This window comes from Acanthisitta chloris, unplaced genomic scaffold (assembly GCF_000695815.1).
Source record: "Acanthisitta chloris isolate BGI_N310 unplaced genomic scaffold, ASM69581v1 scaffold27141, whole genome shotgun sequence".
Classification (NCBI taxonomy): domain Eukaryota; kingdom Metazoa; phylum Chordata; class Aves; order Passeriformes; family Acanthisittidae; genus Acanthisitta; species Acanthisitta chloris.
The window spans coordinates 56,169-79,447 of NW_008656974.1; the positions used below are offsets into that span (position 1 = coordinate 56,169).

At 36.8% G+C, this 23,279-nt stretch overlaps 1 protein-coding gene across 1 annotated transcript in view; it reads right to left on the reverse strand.

The window, feature by feature from the left end:
* SLC4A10 (solute carrier family 4, sodium bicarbonate transporter, member 10) overlaps positions 1 to 23,279 on the reverse strand; it is a gene marked incomplete at its 5' end in the record, with an annotated part of 79,560 nt that overhangs the window by 12,534 nt on the left and 43,747 nt on the right. The window contains 9 exons of the mRNA XM_009084549.1: positions 512 to 580; positions 1,917 to 2,168; positions 4,922 to 5,083; positions 5,572 to 5,685; positions 5,933 to 6,094; positions 8,942 to 9,047; positions 20,769 to 21,014; positions 21,980 to 22,113; positions 22,298 to 22,472. Coding sequence (XP_009082797.1) covers positions 512 to 580; positions 1,917 to 2,168; positions 4,922 to 5,083; positions 5,572 to 5,685; positions 5,933 to 6,094; positions 8,942 to 9,047; positions 20,769 to 21,014; positions 21,980 to 22,113; positions 22,298 to 22,472 — 1,420 coding nt within the window. The remainder of the gene's footprint in view (positions 1 to 511; positions 581 to 1,916; positions 2,169 to 4,921; positions 5,084 to 5,571; positions 5,686 to 5,932; positions 6,095 to 8,941; positions 9,048 to 20,768; positions 21,015 to 21,979; positions 22,114 to 22,297; positions 22,473 to 23,279) is intronic.

The following is a 23,279-nucleotide window of genomic DNA, read 5'->3' on the forward strand; positions in this document are numbered from 1 at the left end:
GTCCTTCATCCCTGAAGTAGCATGGCTTGCAACAGCTCCCCTTCCCTGCCTGGGGCATTTATTTGCACAGGATTTCACTTCCAACAATTTCAGGGCAAGTTAGCCAAAAGCCTCATAAGTCAAAGTTCAAGATTAAGTCTACCCCTGCAGAGGCCCTAAACTTGGAAGCTGAAAAGGCAGCAAGCAAGCAAGTGAATGGGGAGGCAGGGAAGACAGAAGAGCTCCTGATAGTTACTACTCAGTTTTTAGGCTCAGACAAAATTCCCTTGATAACAAGAGAGAACAGAAAAATCAGCACCTAAATTTTTTTTTTAAATGGAGCACATTACCTAAAGGGAACACTCTATTTAGAGAGAATCCATTTTCCTTTTTTAGTGAGTCATTTTCAAGAATTTCAGGTTGGCAACATTCCTTTAAGATTATACACAAAAGATAATATGATAGGATAAAAATGGCTACACTTTTTATAGAAAGCACCATCATTGACATGCTTGTTAGAAATCCATTTTACCTGAATTCCCTTTAGAGATGAAGCACCCATGTAAAGAAATACTCCATAAAGTACAGGCATAGGAATAAACTGCACAAACAAGCAGAGAAAGGGAAGAGCATATTAAGTACTAGTTAACAATTTTAAATGCTTCTAGAAAGACATTTGAAACAGTTGAAATTCAAAGTGCCATATGCCTGCATTAATCAGACAAGTTGTAAATTCAGAGTCACTCAATTACAAATTAATAATGTTTCTCAGAGCATAAAGCAAAAGAAGAATCTGGCTCTACCGCTTTATATTCCTCTTATAGCCAGTCATTACAATATTTTATTCACTATTAATACAATTAACAGAACTATACACAAACATGGAAGTGTTAGATATATACTTAAATTCTATACTTAAAAGACTGCTCAGGAGAAGATCTGAATAGGAAAGCTATAAACCTCAGAAAAATGTTCAAGAGACACAAAATACTCCTTGCTGCTAAAAGAAATGTTTTATGCTGTAAGCATTTAAAAGTGGGTGAATAACTTTGACGGAATGTTTTTGTAAGAGGTTATTTTAGATGTTCAGGTTCTCAGCACATAGTGTATAGGTAAAGGAATATTTCCATAGGTAAGTATCTGTTTTAAATACCAAGTACACAAAATCCATGTTGTCTGTGTTTTCAAAGTGAAGGGTTTATGACATACTTACTAAAATACTACTGGAAAGTACAAGTTCTAAGGGCTTATTCCCCTCACTGTGACAATATGCAAGTCTAAATTCTGGTTTTACTGAAGCCAGTGGCAAAACTCTTACTGATTTCCCAGAGGTCAGATAATTTTTTTAAAGTAAGCATTATATGCAATACATGGTATTATACATGCATAGAATCATAGAATCATCAAGGTTGGAGGAGACCCCTAAGATCATTGAGTCCATGTAACTAGACACCCATTTTCAGGACACTGGTGACCTATGCTGGAGTATGCAGGAGGCATGAGATAATTTTCATGTTCATTTCCAAGAAATGGACCATAGCACTCCTCCTGCAACTGTGAAAACACCTTTAAATTACCCCAAAACCACAAAATATTTTCACATTTTCTAAATAAACTTTAAATTAGTACAAGACTGTTTCATGATAGTTTACCATAGACCCAAAATATAGACAAAGTGTGAATCTTCATCTACTGCAGGTCAATGGCAAAATTCCCTTTCACCTCAGGCCAGATTTTCATTACAAGACTTTCTTTTTAAATGCTAGAAATCCCTAGGCACTTTATTACACAAAACCAGAATTCCACTTTAGATTATCACTGTTTAACATTTTGCTAGTTAGTAATGTGCCTGAAAAGAGCAGTCATTAAATAATACAGTAGCAACAGTGAGATGTTCAGAGCAGCATTGTTTAGCTTTTCTTACTTCCCCAAATTACCTTCAAGATACTTGTCAAAAAGACAGATGAGCCCATAAGCACAAAAATCATGAGGCCTGTGACTCTTTGCTCACGGATTCCAAGAAATTTTGGCTGCTCCCCTGGAGCGGAGCACTCCGATTCCAGTTTTAAGCTATTCACATGGGAAATAGAGAGGACAGTGGCTGCAACGAACCACGGCAATCCCATAATAGAGCACACGCCAAGCATGACTGCCACCATGAGTAGGTCGAGATGGTATCCACATCCTTTCTGTTAAAAAAGTAATGACATCAAGAAGATGTAAAATGGCATCTGAATTAAGGAGAACACTCCTGGCAGACATTCCCAACAAACAGTTAAAGACAATTAAAAAACCTGGGACTTGTAAGAAAAAATAGCTTTCTTCTATCTGTTACCCAGGTTGGGTCAGCAGAGATCGCAAACTGGTTATCTAAGGGGCACTTGTACTAGTTCACAAGAAATTCTCAATGTTATTGGACTCATTGCAGCTAGGAGTTAAGTGTACAGTTCATAAATCCACTTTACATTGGGAACCAGAGAGCTTTCCTGTTTATGAAACAGATACTAGCAATACACTGGAAAATGCATACATCTTCTGTTTTAACTAGATGTCTTCTGTATGCAGAACATCCAGTTGCACTGTCAACTCTCCACTGCACTAATCTTAATAGATCCTCCATCCATTCTTACACAGGAGGTGGAAAAATATGTATTTTTATTGTTCACTACACAAAAAGTCTGAAGTTAACATTTATAAAGTCAGTTTATACTATAAAGGGACATAAAACCACATTGATCCTTTTAAAGTTATTATAGATGGTAAGTACATGATAGTCATAGATTTTCACTAATGTACTTTCATCTTATCTGAGAGCAGATAGCTAGAATTTCAGAGAAATTAAACTACAATTTTAGTTATGCATTAAATTAAGATATAAAATCAGGTGCTGGTTTTCTTACTTAAAATAGTATCATAAACATCCATATGAAAGTCAGAACAAAACCTTTGGTTTTGGATCACCTCTGTAATAGTCAAATACTCCATAAATTTACCAATGGTGCTTAGCTTTTGCAATAATGCATGAAACTCTTTGGTCAAATCTCAGATACATTTAAAAGCCTGCAATTACAACCTGCACTTGCAAATGAGAAATCATCTGCATCAAACTTGGGTGTGTAGATATCTGTTACCACAGCAGAGCAGGATATTCCATTTCAGTTTTAGTAAGTATCCAGGACTACCTCACAGCTTCAAGCAGGAGCTCAAGCTATTTTCCTTTAAAAAGTCAGGTAGTTAGCTATCTCCATAAAATTTTGCAATATGGCAACAAATCCAATGTCATGGTCTGATGAAACAGTGATGTTCATGCAAACAATGTGAATATGTTGAACCATAATTTTGCCTGTAAACTCATGCAAATGCCTTTTGACATAAAAAAAGTAACTAAACTAAACTTGGAAGAGTTTGCTGCAGAGACTGCCAAAAGCTGAAATGTACACTATCCAGAATTTGCTATGGGAAGTATAAAAAAAGAGGGGAAAATGAGTTGGAAGCAAACAAATCATTTCTTTCTGAAGGCAACTTTTACTTCTAAAATGGGAAGCGTCTGGGTTTATGAAAATGTAAACCACATATCGAAATGAAAATGCCATCTTATTTGCTTACATTATTTAAAAAGGGGAAAAAGTAAAGAAAATGAAGAGAATCAACTCTAGCAACCTTCCCTCACTCCCCAAAAGTGCTTATGAGTCTTATATCTCCAAGACACATCTTGACAAACTCAGAGATGTGTCAAACACAGATATTAGTTATATGCACAATGCACTCAAAGAAAGAGTTTAATTCTAAATCCTAACAGAGACACCTTTTTTTACCTTCTGACACATTTATGAGGAATGTATCTGCTAATGCATACAGAATCCGAGAGCATTTCCTCACATTCATACATGATCTGAGGAACCTGACATATGGGAAGAAAAGGAAGCATAGCAACAGGTGATGCTACACCAGACCCCAGCAAAACTAAAACGCAGCAAGACAAGGGGGCAGCCAGGAGGACCATCTGACTCCCAGATGCCAGTGCTGAAAAAACACATTCCAAAGCTTGGCAGCAAATTCCTGCATCTGTCAAGTTAACCACATGCAATGCTATGGATTGACATGAAGAGCCAGGCTGACAAAGAGGGCAAAAAAAGAACATATCAAATGTCACAATCATCCAAGAAGAGGCAATGCAAAGTGAAGGTTGCAAATGCATTTGCTAAAGCAACTTGGGATTGGATTGCTGCTTATTAAAAGTATGTCAAAAAAAAAGCCTAAGCTCACTGCATATACATGTACAGAAACCTGCTGCTAGATTTTGCCCAACAGTTTTTCAGAGGGGTGATGTCCCTTTTTCTCTCTCCATCTGTAGGCAACTAAAGTGTTAGAGAACAGAGCAGGAAGTTGTCCTATGTTGTTTTAAGAACCCATTGTGCCTCTAGGGCTCAGTTTTATCCTTCTCCCTTCTTTAATAGGATGGGCATTAAAAACAAAATTTAAAAAAATGTATGAGTAGAACCACAGAGAAGGATGAAGAGAGGAGGAAAAATAAATCTTCTATTACAAAATAATCCCTGAGTACTTTTTCAAAATCCAATGCAGCAGAACACTGTGAATACCTGAAGAGGCAATTAATATTATGGTACTTAAGGAAATTATTAACTTCCAGATATTTTTCTTTAAATGAATGGGTATCATATTTCTAATAAAGCACAGAGGCTAGGGCTTTCTTAATTCAGAATCTGTGTTCCAAATCACATTCATAAAAACTTCTGTAAGGTAGTGAATCACTGGCACAGACAAAGTGTCAGTGTCTGTCTACACAGACCAACAGAGAAAAAGCATAACTATTTAAAGGGGTGCTATATAACATAACAAGCTAGCATATCAAGTACATGAATGCACATTACATAATCTGAAGCAGAAAATGACAGTGAAAATATAAATTTTGACTGAATACCTTTAGTTTGTGTTCTTTTCTATTGATAATGACAGCTGTGATCTGCTGGTCCATAAAGATAAGGATAGTACAAAGCAGGGCTGGAATTACAGCAGCTATCACTGTCCACCAAGGATTAGGCCCCAGAGGAGTAATAAACCAGCCACGATCATCCCTGGTGGGCTATAAAAACAGTCATGCATGACCAGTCAGAACTCTAAGGAATATTTACATTTCAAGTTCACAAGAATACATACAAAACATTGCTAGGATATGATTTCCTACAAAATCGACCTATATAAGAGCACTAAAAAATGCTAAACTTCCTATGATAGCAAACCAAGAAATTACATATAATAAAATCATCTAGACTATTACAGACTTGGTTGTATTTGATACAGTGAACCCAGAATTTGGAAGGAGCCCCAGAGCATTACAGTAGTGTAGGATCAGGGTAATTTGAGCCATGTGGGTTTTTGCAGAAAATGTGAAGGGGCCTGCTGGGAAAGGTTCATTTACATGATTTGTAAATCAGAGAGGTTGCATAATATTTCGTGAACACAAACATTTTAGAATAGTATCACTACTTCCTGATGATAATTTAAAAAAAAACACATTGTAGCAGATTACTTTGCAAAATAATAAGGCAGTGCAAATTATCAATAATTTACCTTAAAAGCATTTGGAACCTGAAGCTTTGGTGATGGAATCCCAATGGCATAGTCAATTAAAACCATGGACAAAATAGTGAGAAAGACAGCAAAGTCGCTGACAACAGATCGTACCTACGATTGTTGAGAGAAATTACACTTTTAACTAAAACATTCATGTGTGATTTAAGATTTATTTTTCTTCACTGTTTTAAGACATTTTGTGTTTACAGCTAAAACCCATGCTTATTCTTATACAATCTTTAACAGAGAAAAGATGCAGTGTCCACTTCACCAACAGTTAACTGAATTTGCAAAGCAGATGGAATTCATATTTACACACTACTAATGACAACTTCTGAATTAAAATAATGGCACGCACCTTTGTTGGGAAGTATCGGCTAGTTTTGAACTGCTTCAGTGTGGATGACAGTGTTACTGTAGAAAAGAATAAGATGACAGACCAGAAGAGGACATCTGGAACATAAGGGCCATGATGACCACAGGCTCGTCCAACAAACTCTCCATGAAACGTTTTACATTCCTATCAGGAAGAGCAAAATTGTATTAGTCTAAAAAATATCCATGCTCACACTAATATTTTCTATCCAATTTCTTTCCTAAATTGCAAGCAGATTGTATTATTAGAAATAGCAAAGGAAGTTTTATATATTTACTCTTTTAAAAAATAAAACTCATTATGTTTGTACCCAGTCTGCACGGAAAACTCTCAAACTTGCAGAAGAACCTTTTCTAACCACTATTAAATGATGGAGTCACTAAGACACACCATAAAGAAAGTCATTAAAATAAAACCAGATTTCTTTCAAACTGAGCAAGCACATTTATTCATTTTCTGTTCACAGTACAGATTTACACTTTCTAATTCTTTCCATGAGGGGAAAGCAAAGTTCAAAAGCCACCAAGAGAAAAGCTGCTCCTGTGCATTCTAAAGAACTGCTTTTTTGTTTTAACTTCACAGGCCAAGCAATTGAAGCCAAAAGCTATTTAGAATGCGCGGTATTAGCCTAAGAGGAGACCAATACGTTTAATACCACATGGGGGCAGTACATTCCACAAATCCTTAAAACACCTTAAAAATCCTTAAAACACCGCTCTGGTAAAACGCTGGGAAACCCCAAATCGCTAACATTAATTTAATATATATTTATATATTAATTTAACATATAATTTATGATCAACTATGCAGATACAGTAGAAGACATGTCCAGTAATTCTACACTACCATCCTTAGTTGTCTAAAATGTTAAAGAGCAGTTCTAAAAACATGAGCATCGGTTCTGGACTCACAATCCCTTCCTTCTTCCCATTCCCTCCCTTGCTAAGAAAAATGAAATGCAGCACCCAGAATCAGAGATTCCAGGCAGCAATATTGTGCCAGATCAGGATCTTTTAGCATTAAATGGGCCGTTGGCTCATTAGACTCACATCACAATACTGCGGGCTTGACATGTTATGAGAAACTTTGGCTTTCAGCAAAGATTGGCTTGAATAAAGCCCACAGTTGCTATTTGATTACTGTGAGACAAAGGAGGGGAAAACTTTTTACACTGGTGTAGCAGTAAACCTGGGATAAACATGATGCACTTCCAACTGATGAAATACAGGTTTCAGGTGGGGGGAAAAAATAAATCAGGAAATCCGGAAGAAATTCTCAAGATTCTGGGGCATCAAGTGTCCTGAGCTAGACCATGATGTTGGCACAGCACAGGGATGGATTTCATCATATACTGACTGAAAAGGATTTTGTCACCATCAGAATAAACATTTTGGTCACGCTTGTTTTGTCCTTGATAGCAAAAAAAAGGAATGTTGGTCCTACTGTTGTTTTTAAGAGTGGGAATCCAGATCTTCAGAAACGTGAAACGTTTCAATCACACACAAGAAACTACCTGAAGATACAAGCAGTAAGAGACAGTGGGGTGAGTCTAACCAAATATTTACAGACGGCAAACTCTAATCTCTTACTGCTATTCTATAGAACAGGAGAACTGAAGTTTCTTGATGATGCTGGCAAGAAAGAAAGACACAAAAGTATGAAAAAATTCAGCTATTTCTTTGACAATTGTAGGAACTCATGGGAAAAGTTGGTCAGTTATACTGCTACCTATGTAAACTCAAGTTTTGGTAATAAGCTTTCACAGAAGTTTTAAAGGGTTTTACATAATGCAGCCAGTCTTTTACATTTATAGTTAAAACAAAATCTGTTATTTTAAATCTCCTCAGCTGCAAATGTACTCTGAAAAACACTGTCAGGGATCTGAGAAAGTGAGAGGAGGAGTCTGCCCCTGCACAGATGCTCTTAGAGTGTGCTGCAATTTTGAGAATATTCATTCTGGACTGCTGGAATCCCTCAGGCCAGCAGTTCTCAACTTTCTCTTTGCTGTTGCCACACCAACAGAGTTGAAGAGCAGTCCTTGCTATCAAGACAGAGCAGCCATGGAAAACAGCTCTTGCTTAACTCGCAGTTGGAGGACACCAGTTCTTGTGCATTCCTCCTTCGAAAAAAAAAAGCTATTTGCTGGGGACAGTCTACTGGATTGGCTTTTAAGCGTTCCATTTGATTATGACTACAATTTGATTAATTCAGCTATATTTTTGAGATAGCTCTTCAGTTTGAAGCCTTTTGTACTCAATTCTCTTTCACTGTGTATGAAATGATCCATTTGTGAGAAAAAGTCATGGTCCAATCTCAACATGACGCTTTAATCAAGTTGTAAATGTTGCCTTGAAGAAGGCAAACTTTAAATACTTTCAATGCAGAAAAGTGTACCATTTAGAAACTAGTTACATATCCATGCAAGACCCCCAAACTAGCTTTTTCCCCTGCCCCCACCACCGGGAAAGAAAATTTGGAAGAAAAGATGGTAAGAAAATGGTAACAAAATCGGCAAGGAAAAAAAAGAATCGGTCACCAAGTAGAAAATGTTACAAAATTTCTCCACTTCATTTCTTTTATAGCCCAAACAGTTGCAAGAATGTTTGAGGGGAAAGAAAAGCTTCTGAATCCTTTTATACAAGGGAACTTTAGTTTTGCCATCTGGCATAATTTAGGACAAATCCATTGTCATTTGACATGTTTAGACTTAATCTCAGCCAAGCTCTTGTGCTAGCATGTCAAGAAGGTTCCAAAGCAGGGCACAAAATGCACACACTTGCTTTAATGTATACTATCAAAGGCTGTAAAATGCTTACAAAAGGAGATAATGCTATAAAGTCCACATGAATTTTTCGCTGTTTATTTTATGCTTTATTTGAACAAATACAGTCAGAAAACCTATGGGGTTTTTTTTTCAATATAATTGCTGCAGTAGGAGAGACAAAATTATTTATGTTTATGCCTTTACTTAAGTTCAAATATTTCACTTACTGACACAGTTAGGTTCTCCCACGGCACATCAGATGCAGATATATTATAGTCCTCCCAGTATTGTAAGGTTTTATTGCTAGGATCTTCTGGTTCCACACAACTACATCTGAAAAGACAAAATCAAATTTCTTCCTTAATAAAAATAGATCAGATATTAGTCCAAATTATCAACTTTATGAAATATTGAAATTATGCTCTACTTTGACAGATAATTTTAGTTCAAATAAATTCAGTAAATGCATGCTTTGAAGCAGCTTGTAGTTCAGGAGCTAGTGCTATTACTAGAGTATAATTTGCTGTGAGGTGCATATGCATATATAGTACGTAACATGACATATTTAAACCACTGTTCACAGTAAGTTTTACCACCTATTTTCCTCCTGTTCTATTGATACTTCTGAGCACAGTTTGTAATACTAAAAATGTGCCAGTCATGTCCCACCTCCTTATACCTAACACTTGTCTGCATGGACATTAGATGCTATGCACAGTTCCAGGTTGATCCGTTTCTCAAATGAAAACTGTCTGTATCCTCTGTTTCTCTTTATCAGAAAAATGCCTTTTCATGCAAAACTGCCAAACTGCCCAGTCAACTGCCAGGGCTCTGACAGTGTCGGGATCACCAGCACCAAAGGCTCTGTGAACTCTGTGCCCGTTGCTTTTCCTTTCCCCACAGCTGCTGTAAAAGCATGTTTTTAATTTCAAATTGTGTATTTTAATGTACAAAACATGACACAGCAATGTGGGAGGACAATATTGCAAACAGGCAATTTTAAATCAAAATTAAGTCTTTAAAGCTTCTGAAGCAACTGTGGGAGGGTTTTTCTATGACAAAGCCTTCAAAAGATGCAGGATACTCTGTAGGTTCCAAGATGTCAAGGGTACTTTGCAGTTGTCTTTAAATTAATTCTACTTTATATCCTGCTAGTATTTTAATGTGCTTATAATGGCTGTAAATAAATAGTGTACTATCTGATAAAGTTTTCAGGAGTAGCTAGGGACAAGATAACATCTGACTATAGAGTGCAGAGTCATTGAGCATACATTTGCATTACAGTTGTAGCAGAAAATCAGTTTATGCACTTACCTACACCATCTATTTTCTCTGTGGTTGTTTATCTTTCCACAAAATGACAATATTCATTTGTATGATTTTCTATGTAAGAAATTCTACCATCTCCATTGTGAGTACAAAACACTCCTTTCTATTTCAATTACAATACTATACATGTGACAACAGCTGCATTTAATATATACATAAAGATGCAGGTTGTCTTTGTGCAATTCCTTGCTTTTATTTTAAATGCAGCTACTTATGAAAGAAAGAGAAAACCCTTACAGCCCATGAACAAAAAGCAAAATAAAAAAGCAACTGCATTCAGAGAAACAGAGGGCCTGAGCCAAAAGTCCTTGAAGTAGGCTGGATATTTCAAACATATTTAATATGCTTTGGATCAGGCCCCAAGTGCAGAATGAATGCGTGTTCAATGCATAGTTTAAAATATTACAAAATGGGTTAAATGAAGCACATCACTACTAGTGAGCTACAGTAGCATAATAAAGCCAACAAACGGTACGGCTACATTTTCGCAAGGGAGTATTCAATGTTCATGCAGCAATACAGAGGTGGCTATGTCAGGTTACTGGTGTTTCCTGTGGGCACAGGAGCTCCCTGGCCCCTGATGTCCATCGCCGATCGCAGACTGGCCAGACGCTGGGCGATGGCCCATTGGGGTTTGATTACAGTAGGCCAAGGTGACGTGGGCTGCTCAATCACAGTCACTTTCTCACTAGAAGGGAAGACTGTGCCTGTCGCCAGCACTACATGGTACAGCTACACTTGCTGCAAACTGCAAAATCACATGCAAAAGTTAGAGGAGCCAAAATTTCTATTTCCTTAGAAATGTGACAGTTGAAGCTATAGTTTAATACAGCTCAAGTAATTCACCTTCAGATGACATCACCTGTTTATTCTACAGCAATACCTCTTTCCTCCTTCACAGCAATCCAGTCTGGCATTTACCAAGTTTCACAGGCATTTAGCGATGGCAGACTGATCATCAGCAAATAAATGACTTGTGCAAACTCCACCCATGCAGACTGAAATCACCCTGCACACTGCTATTGTCACTGAAGGGTGCATAATTAGGCCCTAACTGTAGAGATCAGATCCAGCTTTCTACTGAGAAGACCATTCAAACAATGATCTGTGTTTTGAGATATATATACCATTACATTGTTTTCAATATTATATGTGTTTTGGCAACACTGGCATTTTGATGTGAGATTGTATCATGGTATTACTGTCTTCCAGCATCATGTTAATTGCTTAACATTATAGAAATGTGAGAGAGTATGACACTCCCTGTCCCTCCCAGAAAACACAAGTGAAGGTACTATTCAATGCCAGAACACAGAGACATTATCTACTGAAATGTGACATTTTATAACACATGCAATTGCTTCAGTGATAACTATTTCACAACACAACTGACTTGCAAGGAGAAACTAACATTAGTGAAATAAGGCTTTCTACTTTACTCTTTTGAATCTTTTAGTCTCTTTCTTTGCCGTGTTTTACTCTGAGAGGTGTTGGAAGAAAAAGTAAAATACACTGGATTGTTAAACCCTAACACATCCTTCTACTTTCCTGATAAAATATTACTCAGAAGACTGAAATAAGCAAAAATGTACTTCCTCTTAGAGGTTCAAATGCTCTTAAGTTCTTGTAAAGTTGTTTAAAGCGCTAGGCACTTGCCCACTACAAGAGATCTATGTGGCGTTTACGCTACTACCAAATGAGTAAGAGACTATACGTACACCTGTATTTTCTAAGCAACATACCTCCAACTACAGTACCAACTTAGCAATGTACTCTCATGCCTTTTGGTGGTAAGAAGCCAGCAATCATCTTCTGTATACTAAAAGATACAGAAGGGTTTATTTGATTCTCTTTCATCATGGCTAGGAACAAACTGGTTTTATCATGGCTAAAATATAGGTAGGGAAGAATCTGGTATTGGTTGTGGTAGCAAAAGCATAGATGTCACTGTGCTGGGATTGGGGGGGAGCAATCTCTGCTGCTAATCTCAACACTGATGACAGAACAATTCTTCCTGCAGCTTTACACTTCTGGCTACTGCAAGACATTCTGATTTCCTGGGAGCAATTCATATGTTTAAACACGGGTGCCTGTATACTCCATGGTATCTGTGACATCCATCACGAATTGGCACATATAAGAGGGTTTATGGTGACTCATGCCTTGGTTTTCAAGGCAGCTGGAGGATAAGAGATCTAAAATGGCACTAGATACCCAGCCACAGGTCACTCCCTTTTGTATTTAAAATGTCCATATTTTGCAGCTAGGCAGAAATCAGTAGAGCTTGCTTTATTCTAGGGTATTTAAAAATCTAATACAGCCTGTTACAATGCGGTGCATTAATCCAAGGTAGATTAATAAACTATTTCAGTCAAGACAGTCTCCAGATATGTGAAGAACTATTTTAAGATTAGAACTGACAAAAGGAGAAAGTAACAAAGAGTAATAGCCTGGACCTGCTAGCTAGAAAAATAAGCAGAGCAAGGTGTCTTTATTGCCTTTACATCTTCCAAAGTGCTCAAGAAAACTGGCAAATCAGGATGGGGAACAAAGGTAGATTAGAAATAAGACTGGCTGACAAACTGGTATCCTTTGAAGCCTGTACCTCTCTCCCTCTTACAGGAGGATCAAAATTTTAGGTAAATCTTCAGCACCAATCCAACTGTAACAGTATAGACAGCATAGGTCACTGATGATATCCCCTACCCTTCTTTGTCCTCCCAAACTCCCCACATTTTCCTTAGCTCTTTTTCCTTCTGTTATGTAGGTCTCAATTTCATTAATTTCATGAGGCAGCTATCATAACTTCACTGTGTGCAACATTTCCTACAACTTGTCCCGTTTTCAGAGAACAGAGCTAGGATCTGACAACAGCAACTTCAGGACATCTCAGACAACTAGCAGTGTTCTTTGTTTGACAAAATGAATATTTATTACTATCCTTCATAGCATTAACAGATTGTCTGTATGACCCCTCTCTCTCTGGACAATGGGAAAAGGGATACTGGTTAGTAAATTAGGAACCTGCTATTTTACATGTAAAGTTGGAGAATATTTCTCCCCTCCTTTGTAAATCAGCAATAAAAGATAAATATTGTGGCTGCTCAACAGCTAATCAGGTGAAAGATTCTGGACTAAAACCACTTTCCTCCTGACTGTAACTTACTGTTTACTTCAAAACTAGAACCTTATTACCTACGTCTATTTGTTCAATTGAAATTAACCTCGGTCTGGTGGGGGAATCCTTCCAATTTACACCTGATTCTTCAAGTTGCTTCTTCACAATTTTCTTCCACTTGCTCAGTCATGTGTGCTCCGCTCCCCATACAGACTTTAAATATGCAGCATTGTGACAGCCCATTCTGCTACCATCACAGCCAGTAAAAGAGCTTCGAACAAGAGCCTCAGTGTTTTTGTGAGTGAAAAAACGCACTCTTAAATGCTGCAGCTCCTTTGAAAGCCCCATGGCCATTCACCCCTAGGGAGTTGCCATTTTTCAGTATGCTGTTTTCAAGACTAGGAGGCACTTACTCTTATGATTTTACCCAATTCACAAGGCACTTTTTTGGATCTCCTATTTTTCCAGTGTGTACATATTGCAAGTTACACCTATTTATACTAGCTAGGGAACTGATCTATAAAGGATGCAACAGCAGCTTCTTCACAATTAGTCAATATACCATTTCCCCTTCCTAGAAGAGCAAAATGTCTTTCTGGCTCACTTGAGATATCTTGAAAATGAGATTTGTTCAATATGAATATTTATATTATTTTAAAAACTACATGCAAGTATGACAAATAAGTTGCAAAATGTGCTTGTTTAAACAATATGTCTCACTCAGTATCAGAGCACATATTTGGTAATATGAGTAGGAAGTTCTTCCCCTAACAAAGAGGATGCTCTACAAGTGTGCTGTGCACTGATCACATAACAGCAACAGAATAACATGACAGTATGAAATGGAAGGTAACATCACTAAGTTTGTTTTAAAGTAAGGTATCAGAATATATGTGTAAGCATTCTTTGTGCTGCATTTACAAGGCTGAAGGAAAGTATATCAATAGCAGAAAGCTATGCATGTGTAGATTGTCCACAAACACACCATTTTCATGCGAATTATGGGCATTCACTGTCCTGTTTGTCTAACAACTGCTTTGGGAAGGGGACAACAACAATAGCGTAAACAATGACTTCTCTGCTGTCTTATTCCTACAACACCTGTATATCCCTGGCATTATGTTTGCCATATTCCTTCTCATGCCAGCATTCATAACAACTACATCAAAGTCTCAATGGATAAGAGAACGGAAACAAAATAATTAATAGTGATGGAAAATGGACTTGTCAGTTAAGTTCTATTCTCAGTATCGCAAAACCCTTTCAAAGCACATTTGTCATGGCAAAACAAGATTTTTTTCTTCATTTATTCATGAGATCTGCCATCCTGAATTACAACCATTAAGTTAAGTAGCCCATCTCTGACAGTCACGAACATCAGTAGACATCCACATATATTCTCTAAGGTTAGAACTCTATATATTTAGTTGGTGAAGCAGAGGAGGAAAATAGAAAAGCCTATAAAAGTCCCCAAACAATGCACTCAGTAGCACAATACTTTCACAGAGAGAGAAAAAGATAAATCTGAGTGGAGGAACTGATGTTAGAGTGAAGAAATCTCAAATAATCGTGTTTCTTTGGATAGCACATCAGGAGGAGAACGTTGTTGTGTCAAGGGAAAGTCTAGAAAATGGATTTATAATCACACTGTACCTTTGTTAACCTTGAACTCACAAAGGTTGGTCTTTACTACCTGCCTGGTGCAGTATGTAGTCCATGCGTTCTTAGCAGTATTATGGCAGGTAACTGCCACACATAGAAGTTCATGTGCAGAAAAGTAGTGTAACCACATGGAATATTGGCAATTCATCTGAAAGCTTTCACTGAGAAATATTTCTACAATGCCACTTCACTCTGCTTCCAAAGTTAAAAAAACATATACCTCAGAAGAGATTCAGTATAATGTTGGTACAGAAATAATACACTGAAACACGTTATAATACTACATGGTCAGCTTAAGTTTCAGTTGTTCAGGTGTAGTGTACCAATACACATAAAAGTACTGTAACAAAATCACACAAGAATTTTATGCAAGCCTTCCTAGATTTTGAAGGCATTGTGTAAGACCAGCTGTCAACTACAAACTGAATGCTGTGCAGAATTGCTTAACAAGGAGATCTATTTCCAAAGTGGAAGGGATGAGCAGTAGGAAAGAATGAAGCAAGGTGAGCCACTCTCTGGGTTCAAATAAGAGAGATGGAGACAAACAAGTCAATTGGGTTGGACAGGCATAGGGAACTCCTAGAACAAATAGAATAAAGAAAAGTCTGGATTCCAAGGTTTGTCACGAAGCAAAAGGGAACCAGCAGTTAAACTCTATTATGGTAGTTGCATGGTTCTGGGAAGAACAGAGCTATTCTTAAAGACACACAGGATATGATACAATTACTTAGTTGTAGAAAAAAATCTATATAGGGGAAAAGAAAATCTGTATTCATACCTAAGTTGAAAGAAATCATTACAGGAATTGGAATTCAATTACATGCCTGGGATTGTAATGAGCAATTCTGGGCTTATCATCAGTGACTCTTCTCATTCCACCTGCAGCTTAAAGAACACAGGGTATAAACCAACGTAATTTGCATCCAAAAATGATGTATTTAGATTAAGTTACATAGATAACAAAAGATTTAAAACTTGCTTGTGCAAACAGTGGTATGCACAAAACTAATCTTCACAATGCCTTCTAGAAGCAATGGTTTCTATAGCCTGAAAATGATGCTGAGATTGACATGATCTTGGCTCCCTAATTATATCAGAGTGGGATTTTCTACTCCTAATGCTTAAGTGCATGTCAATACCAAGACAGATTGCAATATGCATATTACTATGCCAAGAAATCACTTTAAAATTATTCAATGTAATCTGTTAATAATTGAGTAACTTCTGGTAAAGAATTATTAAAAACAACATGAATTCATCACTTTGAAAAAAGAATTAATAAAAAATGAAAAGGTATATAAAGTCTCAAGATCTAAGCAACCTCATACTGAGAAATAACTGATCTTCTGTATTCTAAGATAACTATTTTCAAATGCTTGTATTTTAAAGAATACTGCCTTGCTTTCCAAATCACATTCCTTTCATCCACAATGCTTATTCTGTTTTCCTTTTGAGAAAATGTTTTTTATCCACTCTGATGTGGGGTTCTCCTTTCCCAGCAAAAAATAACATTCTAATATTTAATATCCACATTAAAACTGATGGGCATCAGTGTTCCAGAGAGGATTCACTAACTGGAGATATATTTGCTACAGGGGTAGGAAAAAACAGGAGGAGGAGAGTGCAGAAATAAGAGAGTTGCTATGCCAACCTACAAATGCTAATGGCATGACAAATACAAAAAGGTCACATAAAAAAAAAGGAAGAAAGAAAGAAATGAAAAGCCCTGATCAAAAAGTATGTGTATTTAATTTAATAAGCAACAGAGCTACTCTATTCAAATTCCTTCAAAACAATGCAGTTTAAAAATTAAAAAAATGCAGCTTAGTAGCACACTGAAAATCAGGTTGTCTTTGTCCTCCTTTCAATTTAGCTCCTAAATGACTTATTCTTTATCATCCATATCAAAAAATGGTGTTTTAAGAAAAAGTTACATATGAATGCTGAATGGTTTAGCCTGGAAGTAGATAAATTGAAGATTAGGGTCAATATTTAAACACAGAATAATAACGAAAATTATTAACAAGTGCAATAGATCTAGTTTTACTAATTAGAGATATTTTTGTCCTTTTGAGGACAAAATTGTAGGTACATAAACTCAAACACATCTCTTCTACTTAAAATAGTGAATACAAATTTTTGAAGGAATCTTTTAGGAGGACTTTCAGCTGATTTTAAATATTTGCGTCTGCTTGATGATTTTTTTTTAAAAAAGTAGGAAAAAATCTCCACTGTTTTGAATATTCTTTTTATAATCTTCTAAATGTTTGTTATGGCAGATACTAGTAATGACTCCTGCGCTCTCAAATATAAGAGGAGATGCATTCAATACAGTCTTTTACAAACTCCTGCAACAGAGACTGTTAATGACAGAATTAAAATCCACCAGAAATACAGAATGGGTTTTCTTTCTCACTTGAAATATCAACCATTTTAAATTACTATTTTCTTTGTCTTCCTAGTAGTCCAAAGGAGAGCACTAACAGCATGCCAATGACTTTTCCTGGGTCAAACTTGTGTCTTCACCAGGGGAAAGGAACAGTACTGGGATGTAGACAGACTACCTGTGGACATCAGAGCATCCTCAGAAAGCCCGTGGGAGAAGAGAGGAGGGTTGGGCCACAGCATACACTGAAAACTTCAAATACATACAGTGCTCTGACCTATTTATCATCAACTTTTTAAGTGAGCAACAGGCAGAATAAAAAAAAAAACACCACAGAAAGTTTACAGTATAACCTGAGTTTTCTAGCATAGAATTGCAGATCCAAGATAAAGTTTTACATAAGCTTTGGTTGAGCATTCAAAGAGAAATTAGTTGCTCAACCTTTTGAAGTTCACCCATGGCTAATTAAAGAACTGCCAAGGCTTTACTAACAATTAAAAACTTGTCTTTAAAATCCCCAAAGAGGAAAATGCAAACAGCTGTTTTAATTAGCAAAACAGCAGATACTAATTAGCTTCTGTAACAGAGTATGCTGGTCCTTTAAGGACAGGACCAGTTTCAGCCCAAGTGTGTTACCCATTTAAACTGCAAGTAGGCGGCCTGGAGTCAGATGCTGCAGAAAAAGCTTCTCATTCCTTCCAAAATCAATATTCCCCAACTTCAAGTACACAAAAAAGAGATTGTTATTTCAAGTAAAATTTATCTTTTACTTTCTTATCTTTCTAGAACTGAGATGTGTACAGACATTTGAGCAGGGACTGAGGGTTACTTGAAATGTCTTATCTTCTGAGGATCCCATGGAGATGGTAATTGTGCCACCTTCATGTTCTGGGCAAAAGGTCACTGTATCTGGACAGAGCAGTATGTGCATATTTGCAAGCAAACCTAAGAAGTTCAAGTTGCACCAAGTCTGCTGTGAAAGCACTGGTCATTTGGGCAGTTGATAAAGAGTTGTTCCAACTGAGCAAATCTTTTGGGTCTCCCAGTCTTTTGGGACCAGTTCTGAATAACTAATTAAAACTCAGATGAAGAAGAAAGAAGGGGAAGGAACAGACGAGGCTGAAATTATTACTTTGCTGTGTTCAGAGCACAGATCCTTGGAATGAGCAGATCTGCTTTTACAAGATAATCAATATGCATTGATTATCAATACACTGGCATTTCCCACCATCAGTTTTAAGGTTAAAAAACCATAAGTCACATACCATAAGAGCTATGCACTGCCTACAAATGTGCCTACAGCTCGTTATTTCAGTGTTAGTGGGGTCAGTTGCTATGGACATGAATCGATAATAAACAGGATATTGCTGCAAGTAGAAGATACGATATAATGCCAAAAGTGAAATGCAATGCAAGAGCTTAAAATTCAATTTATTTGTACCATCTACACAGAGTTAAAGAATAACTGAGAATATAAGTATTAAATATCAAACTCATAAATAACTAAAAAAAATATATCACATAATTTTGATAACCTATAATTGTGTTTGAAACCACCAAGCAGTGGTCAAATCTTTCTTTCCAAACATCTGGAGGACACTAGTCCTTCAGGAATTGTGCTTGAAAAAACTAAAACTGTTATACTGGCATTGCAACACTAGGACAGAACAGGTCAATAGGTGTAACTGAAGGATGACAATGACTGCTCTTTTATCATTCCTCATGCTCTGAATATTCTACATTCAATGAAGACAGTTCCCAAAGGAAGGCAGCAAGTAAACATCACCCTTCAAAAATCAATTTGGGATTCTGATTAATGAATGGAATTTTAAATAAAACCAAACCCACATATTTGTAAACATAAGGACTAAGATGATAAAACATTTTCATAAAATATAAATATAACTGTACCACTGTACAAGCAGGATTGTCTAACTTATTTCTCTGAAATCTCAAGCAGTATCATGGGATACAGCTAACCATGATATACAGCTACCCAGGAATCCATATTTCTATTTGTGCTTATGCTTTTCATTACATATTTCAATATCTTAGCTCCACCTGCTAAATGGTTTCAGAAAGATTTTTTGTCTTCGTCCAGTATTTCAACATCTGATTTTCAAAGCCATAGAAGGGCATCATATTCTAATTCCCTCTGAGATAACTACTTTGAAGCAGTAAAGGAAAAAAAGATTCACAAAGACTGTGTTATATGAAGAGCTCTTCAGAGTAAAATACCTACTACATAGTAGTTAAATACAGTTAAATAAGAGGATATAACTTCAACTGCATGCACGGTCTATTCTAGATGTTTACTGCTTTCTCTTCAAATTAATATTCCTTTGTCTACTGACTAAACAACTATTAGAGAGGAATAAAATTATTTTCAGCATGATGAGCAAGTATGTCACGGCAGAACTAGCTTCTGTAATTTACCTTGTTCTGTGTATTAAGGCATATAACGTACATTCAGATTCAGGATTTGCTAACTATTTTTCTAGTGATAATATACACGAAGCTCTAAATGTTTTTCTCTGTTGTTGTGTTCTGTTTTTCCCAGCTTAAAATGCAAATGAGACATTTGGTTGAGACACTCCTGTTTTTCCAGTGAACAGAAGATGTGACACTGTTCAAACGTTGTTCCTTTGGAGCCCCACCCTGCTCATGCAGAGGGTTCAAATGGGTTCAGTGAAATAACAAAGGCATTTCTGGAGAGGGATTTTCATTGAAAATTATTTTTAACGACATTTTAATTGCTGAAGTGACCAAGCTTAATTGACCTCAGGACAGACTAGGATCTTGTCCTTTACTAGAACATTTTTTGTTCTCATATCACAGAAACAAACCTATGAGCTTTTACTACTAAATGAAACTATGTTGATAAAAGCAATTCACTTTTTTATTCTGCAAGTAAAATAGTACCTATCAAAACTCCACAATAAAGAAAAGCTGCTAAATGGAGTTAAAAATTTGTTATTAAGAACAAATTGATTATGACATACTCAATCACCACTAAGAAGCACCTAGCAATTCCAAATCCACTTCAGTTCTTGGAGCTCAAATCTTAAATGCCAGAGAGGTTAAAATAAAGTACATCAATTTATATCATTTTTAGATAGATGAATATTTCAATTTGGAAAAACACCAAAACCAGATAAATATGATACACAAACATTGCCTGAACAACCTGTTGCCAGAAAAAATTATAAATCATAGAGAGATTATTGAGTTAAACCTCATTAAATAAAAATGTGAATAGAGACCTCAAACTGAGGTCCTTTCAAGTTTTATTTTTAATTCTAGGACTTCCACATTGTATTTCTGGAAGCTTTTCCAAACGCTAAGTCAAGATTTTTTTACTTAATTTACGCAAATATTTCCTGCCTGTACATATACCTCCAGTAACTACTACTTCCATGTGACAGCATAATGACTAAATAGTTTCCACCTGTTAAGTTTGCAACTGTTTCAAACTTTTCCTGCTGTGATCCTCACAGAGAAAACAACCTAAGAAAACAAAAAAAAACCCTAACAGTTTAACAGGAGAAATCTTACTTACGAGTACTTTGTCAGCAGTTCCAAATTATTATGCATGTTGATTGGATATGTCTCACTGAGATGAAACAGCTTCTCTAAGGCCTCATAAATGAAAATGATGCAGATAAGAGAAGCAAAAGCTTCTTCAGTAAACCGGGTAATGTAGCAGACTAGGGAGCTTGCATCTGTTGCAACAAGGATGATGCACAGGATTGCAGTCCACAGCCCAATGCTAGCTCGCAGAGAAAGGTACGATAACCCATACTCTCTAAAAATAAGAAAAAAGTAAACACACTTAAACTTTTGTCCAACCACAGTGAATGGAGACAAGACAGTTTCAAAAATTTCCTTTGTGGGGACAGTCTGAATCAGCAATTATATACCTACTATGAACTGAAGACACTGTCAAGTCACCACCTGACCAGAGCTCTCCTCCCAATTAACAGGACACACAGAGCTCTATCTCTACTCGAGTGAGGAGCTTTGAGACTAGTCACACACATGAAGTGTATAAAGCCCACTCACTTTATCCTATATCCTGCTCTGTGAACAGCCAAGACCTGTCAATTTCTTTTTACACTGTGCAAGAGTAGCTATAACAAGTTTCCTCAAAATTCTCTATGCTGATTGCATATGATACTAGAGGTCCAAACACACATTATCACAGTGAACTGAAAGGTCTACCTGAAGGTCATAGAATTTTTATTGGGGTGCTAAGCAGGGTCTCCTACTCTATGTTGTTCAGGAGATCTTGGTGAAGAAGGCCCTGTCCCAGGAACAATGCAGAAAAGCAGACAGGATAGCAGAGAAGCATGATGGTTGCTAAGATGGAGACATAATTTTTACCCACACTAGGGCAGAGATAAGGTAGGGATGAGATAAATCACTGATATAAATGTATTGTCTCAGAGTAGAAATTTATAAGAAGAAAAACACCCACCAACATCCTGAAGCTGGCATTCCCTTCAAAACAGCTTGGGGGGCTGGGGGGTGTGGGGCAGATTTTAAAACATACAAAACCCAAAAGCTAAAAAAAAAAATAAATAAATCAACCTTTCTGCATTACCACCAATTCACTTGTCTCAGTCACTGCATAATTTTCAGACTGTGAAAACCTAAGCAGTGCATTCAGAAGCAAACTGTTCACTCTATTCTGTTGGAGCTTTGGGACCAGTGTCTCTACTTTTGCCTAACAACTTACGAAGGACAATACATATCATGATCTTCACTTACTTGCAAAATTTGAATAAGATCTTCTCAAACACTAAAACTGGTCCTGTGCTGCCAAGAATAGTGAGAGGTTGTCCACCAAAAAGAGAGTAGGCAATTCCAGTCATGGATGCTCCAAACAGCGATTCTATTGCACTCTGAATATGATACAGAGAGAAGCGTCCATAAATTTTCAAACAGGTTCTTTTTGCAATGTCTTAGACTATAGCCTTCTAAACACTGAAGCATCACTATTTAAAGGTGATTATACAACAGTAAGAAAATACTAACCACAAACCTAGAAATGTAAGTTTGTTTTAAAAGTTCAGATTTAACACATACTATACGACCTTCAGTTGCTTCTCCCAGCAGACCACCAAATGTGATGACAGGAGACATGCAAGCACAGTAGAGAAACAAAAATGATGCCAGACACTGCAGACTGAGAGCATCCCTGAAGTCACTCCAGAAGAAGGGAGCTTTTCTTTTGATATCTAAAATCAATCCTCCAAAAAATCTGAAAGAACACAGAAGAGCTCAAATTAATTAAAGAGGCATACCATACTTCTTCCACAGTATTGTTTCAAACATGCTGCAGAGGAACCTGCAGAGCTCCTGGATCAAATGATACATACTCTTAGAATTCATCCTTACCAGAAAAAAAAAAAGTTTCTGGAAAGTCTCTCTTGGTAGCTTCAATAAGAAACTTGTGGTTTTAAAGCAAAATAATTTGCATGTTTCTTTCATAAAATCTTCATCTAATCAAACAGCTGTTTGCTCCCATGCCTGAAACCCTATTGCGTATTATGTGAAATAATTCTTTGCAGTTCTTTAATCAGAGAGCTATTACAGTGCCCATTTGCCCACACATCTACATATAGAGCTTCACATTCTTTATTTGAGAACCTGTTCCTAAATACACTTGATGAAAGAACTGAAAGTGCGCTACCATTTTTCAAGGACAAAAACTGTCATCTTTTGTCACTTACACTATGCCAAATAAAATCAAATATTTAGGAACAGACGCTCCCTTACAATATACCATACAGTTGAAGTAAATATCTCCACAATGCTCTTTTTCTCACATGCACACAATGTATCAGATGCTGCTGAGGTAAAGAGGAAGATGCAGTGCCACTATGTCCTAAATATTAAAACAATCCTTCAAGCTGTCAATTAGCAGGTTCACTGGTGAGAGAACAGCTTACAGCCAAACGGCCATCAATTCATCTGTCTCACTGTGTACACCAGCAGTGCAGCTAAATCTTTAGCTTCATGCAGGTAGGAACAATACTTAAGCACTGAGAGGCAGCAAGGTCAAAGA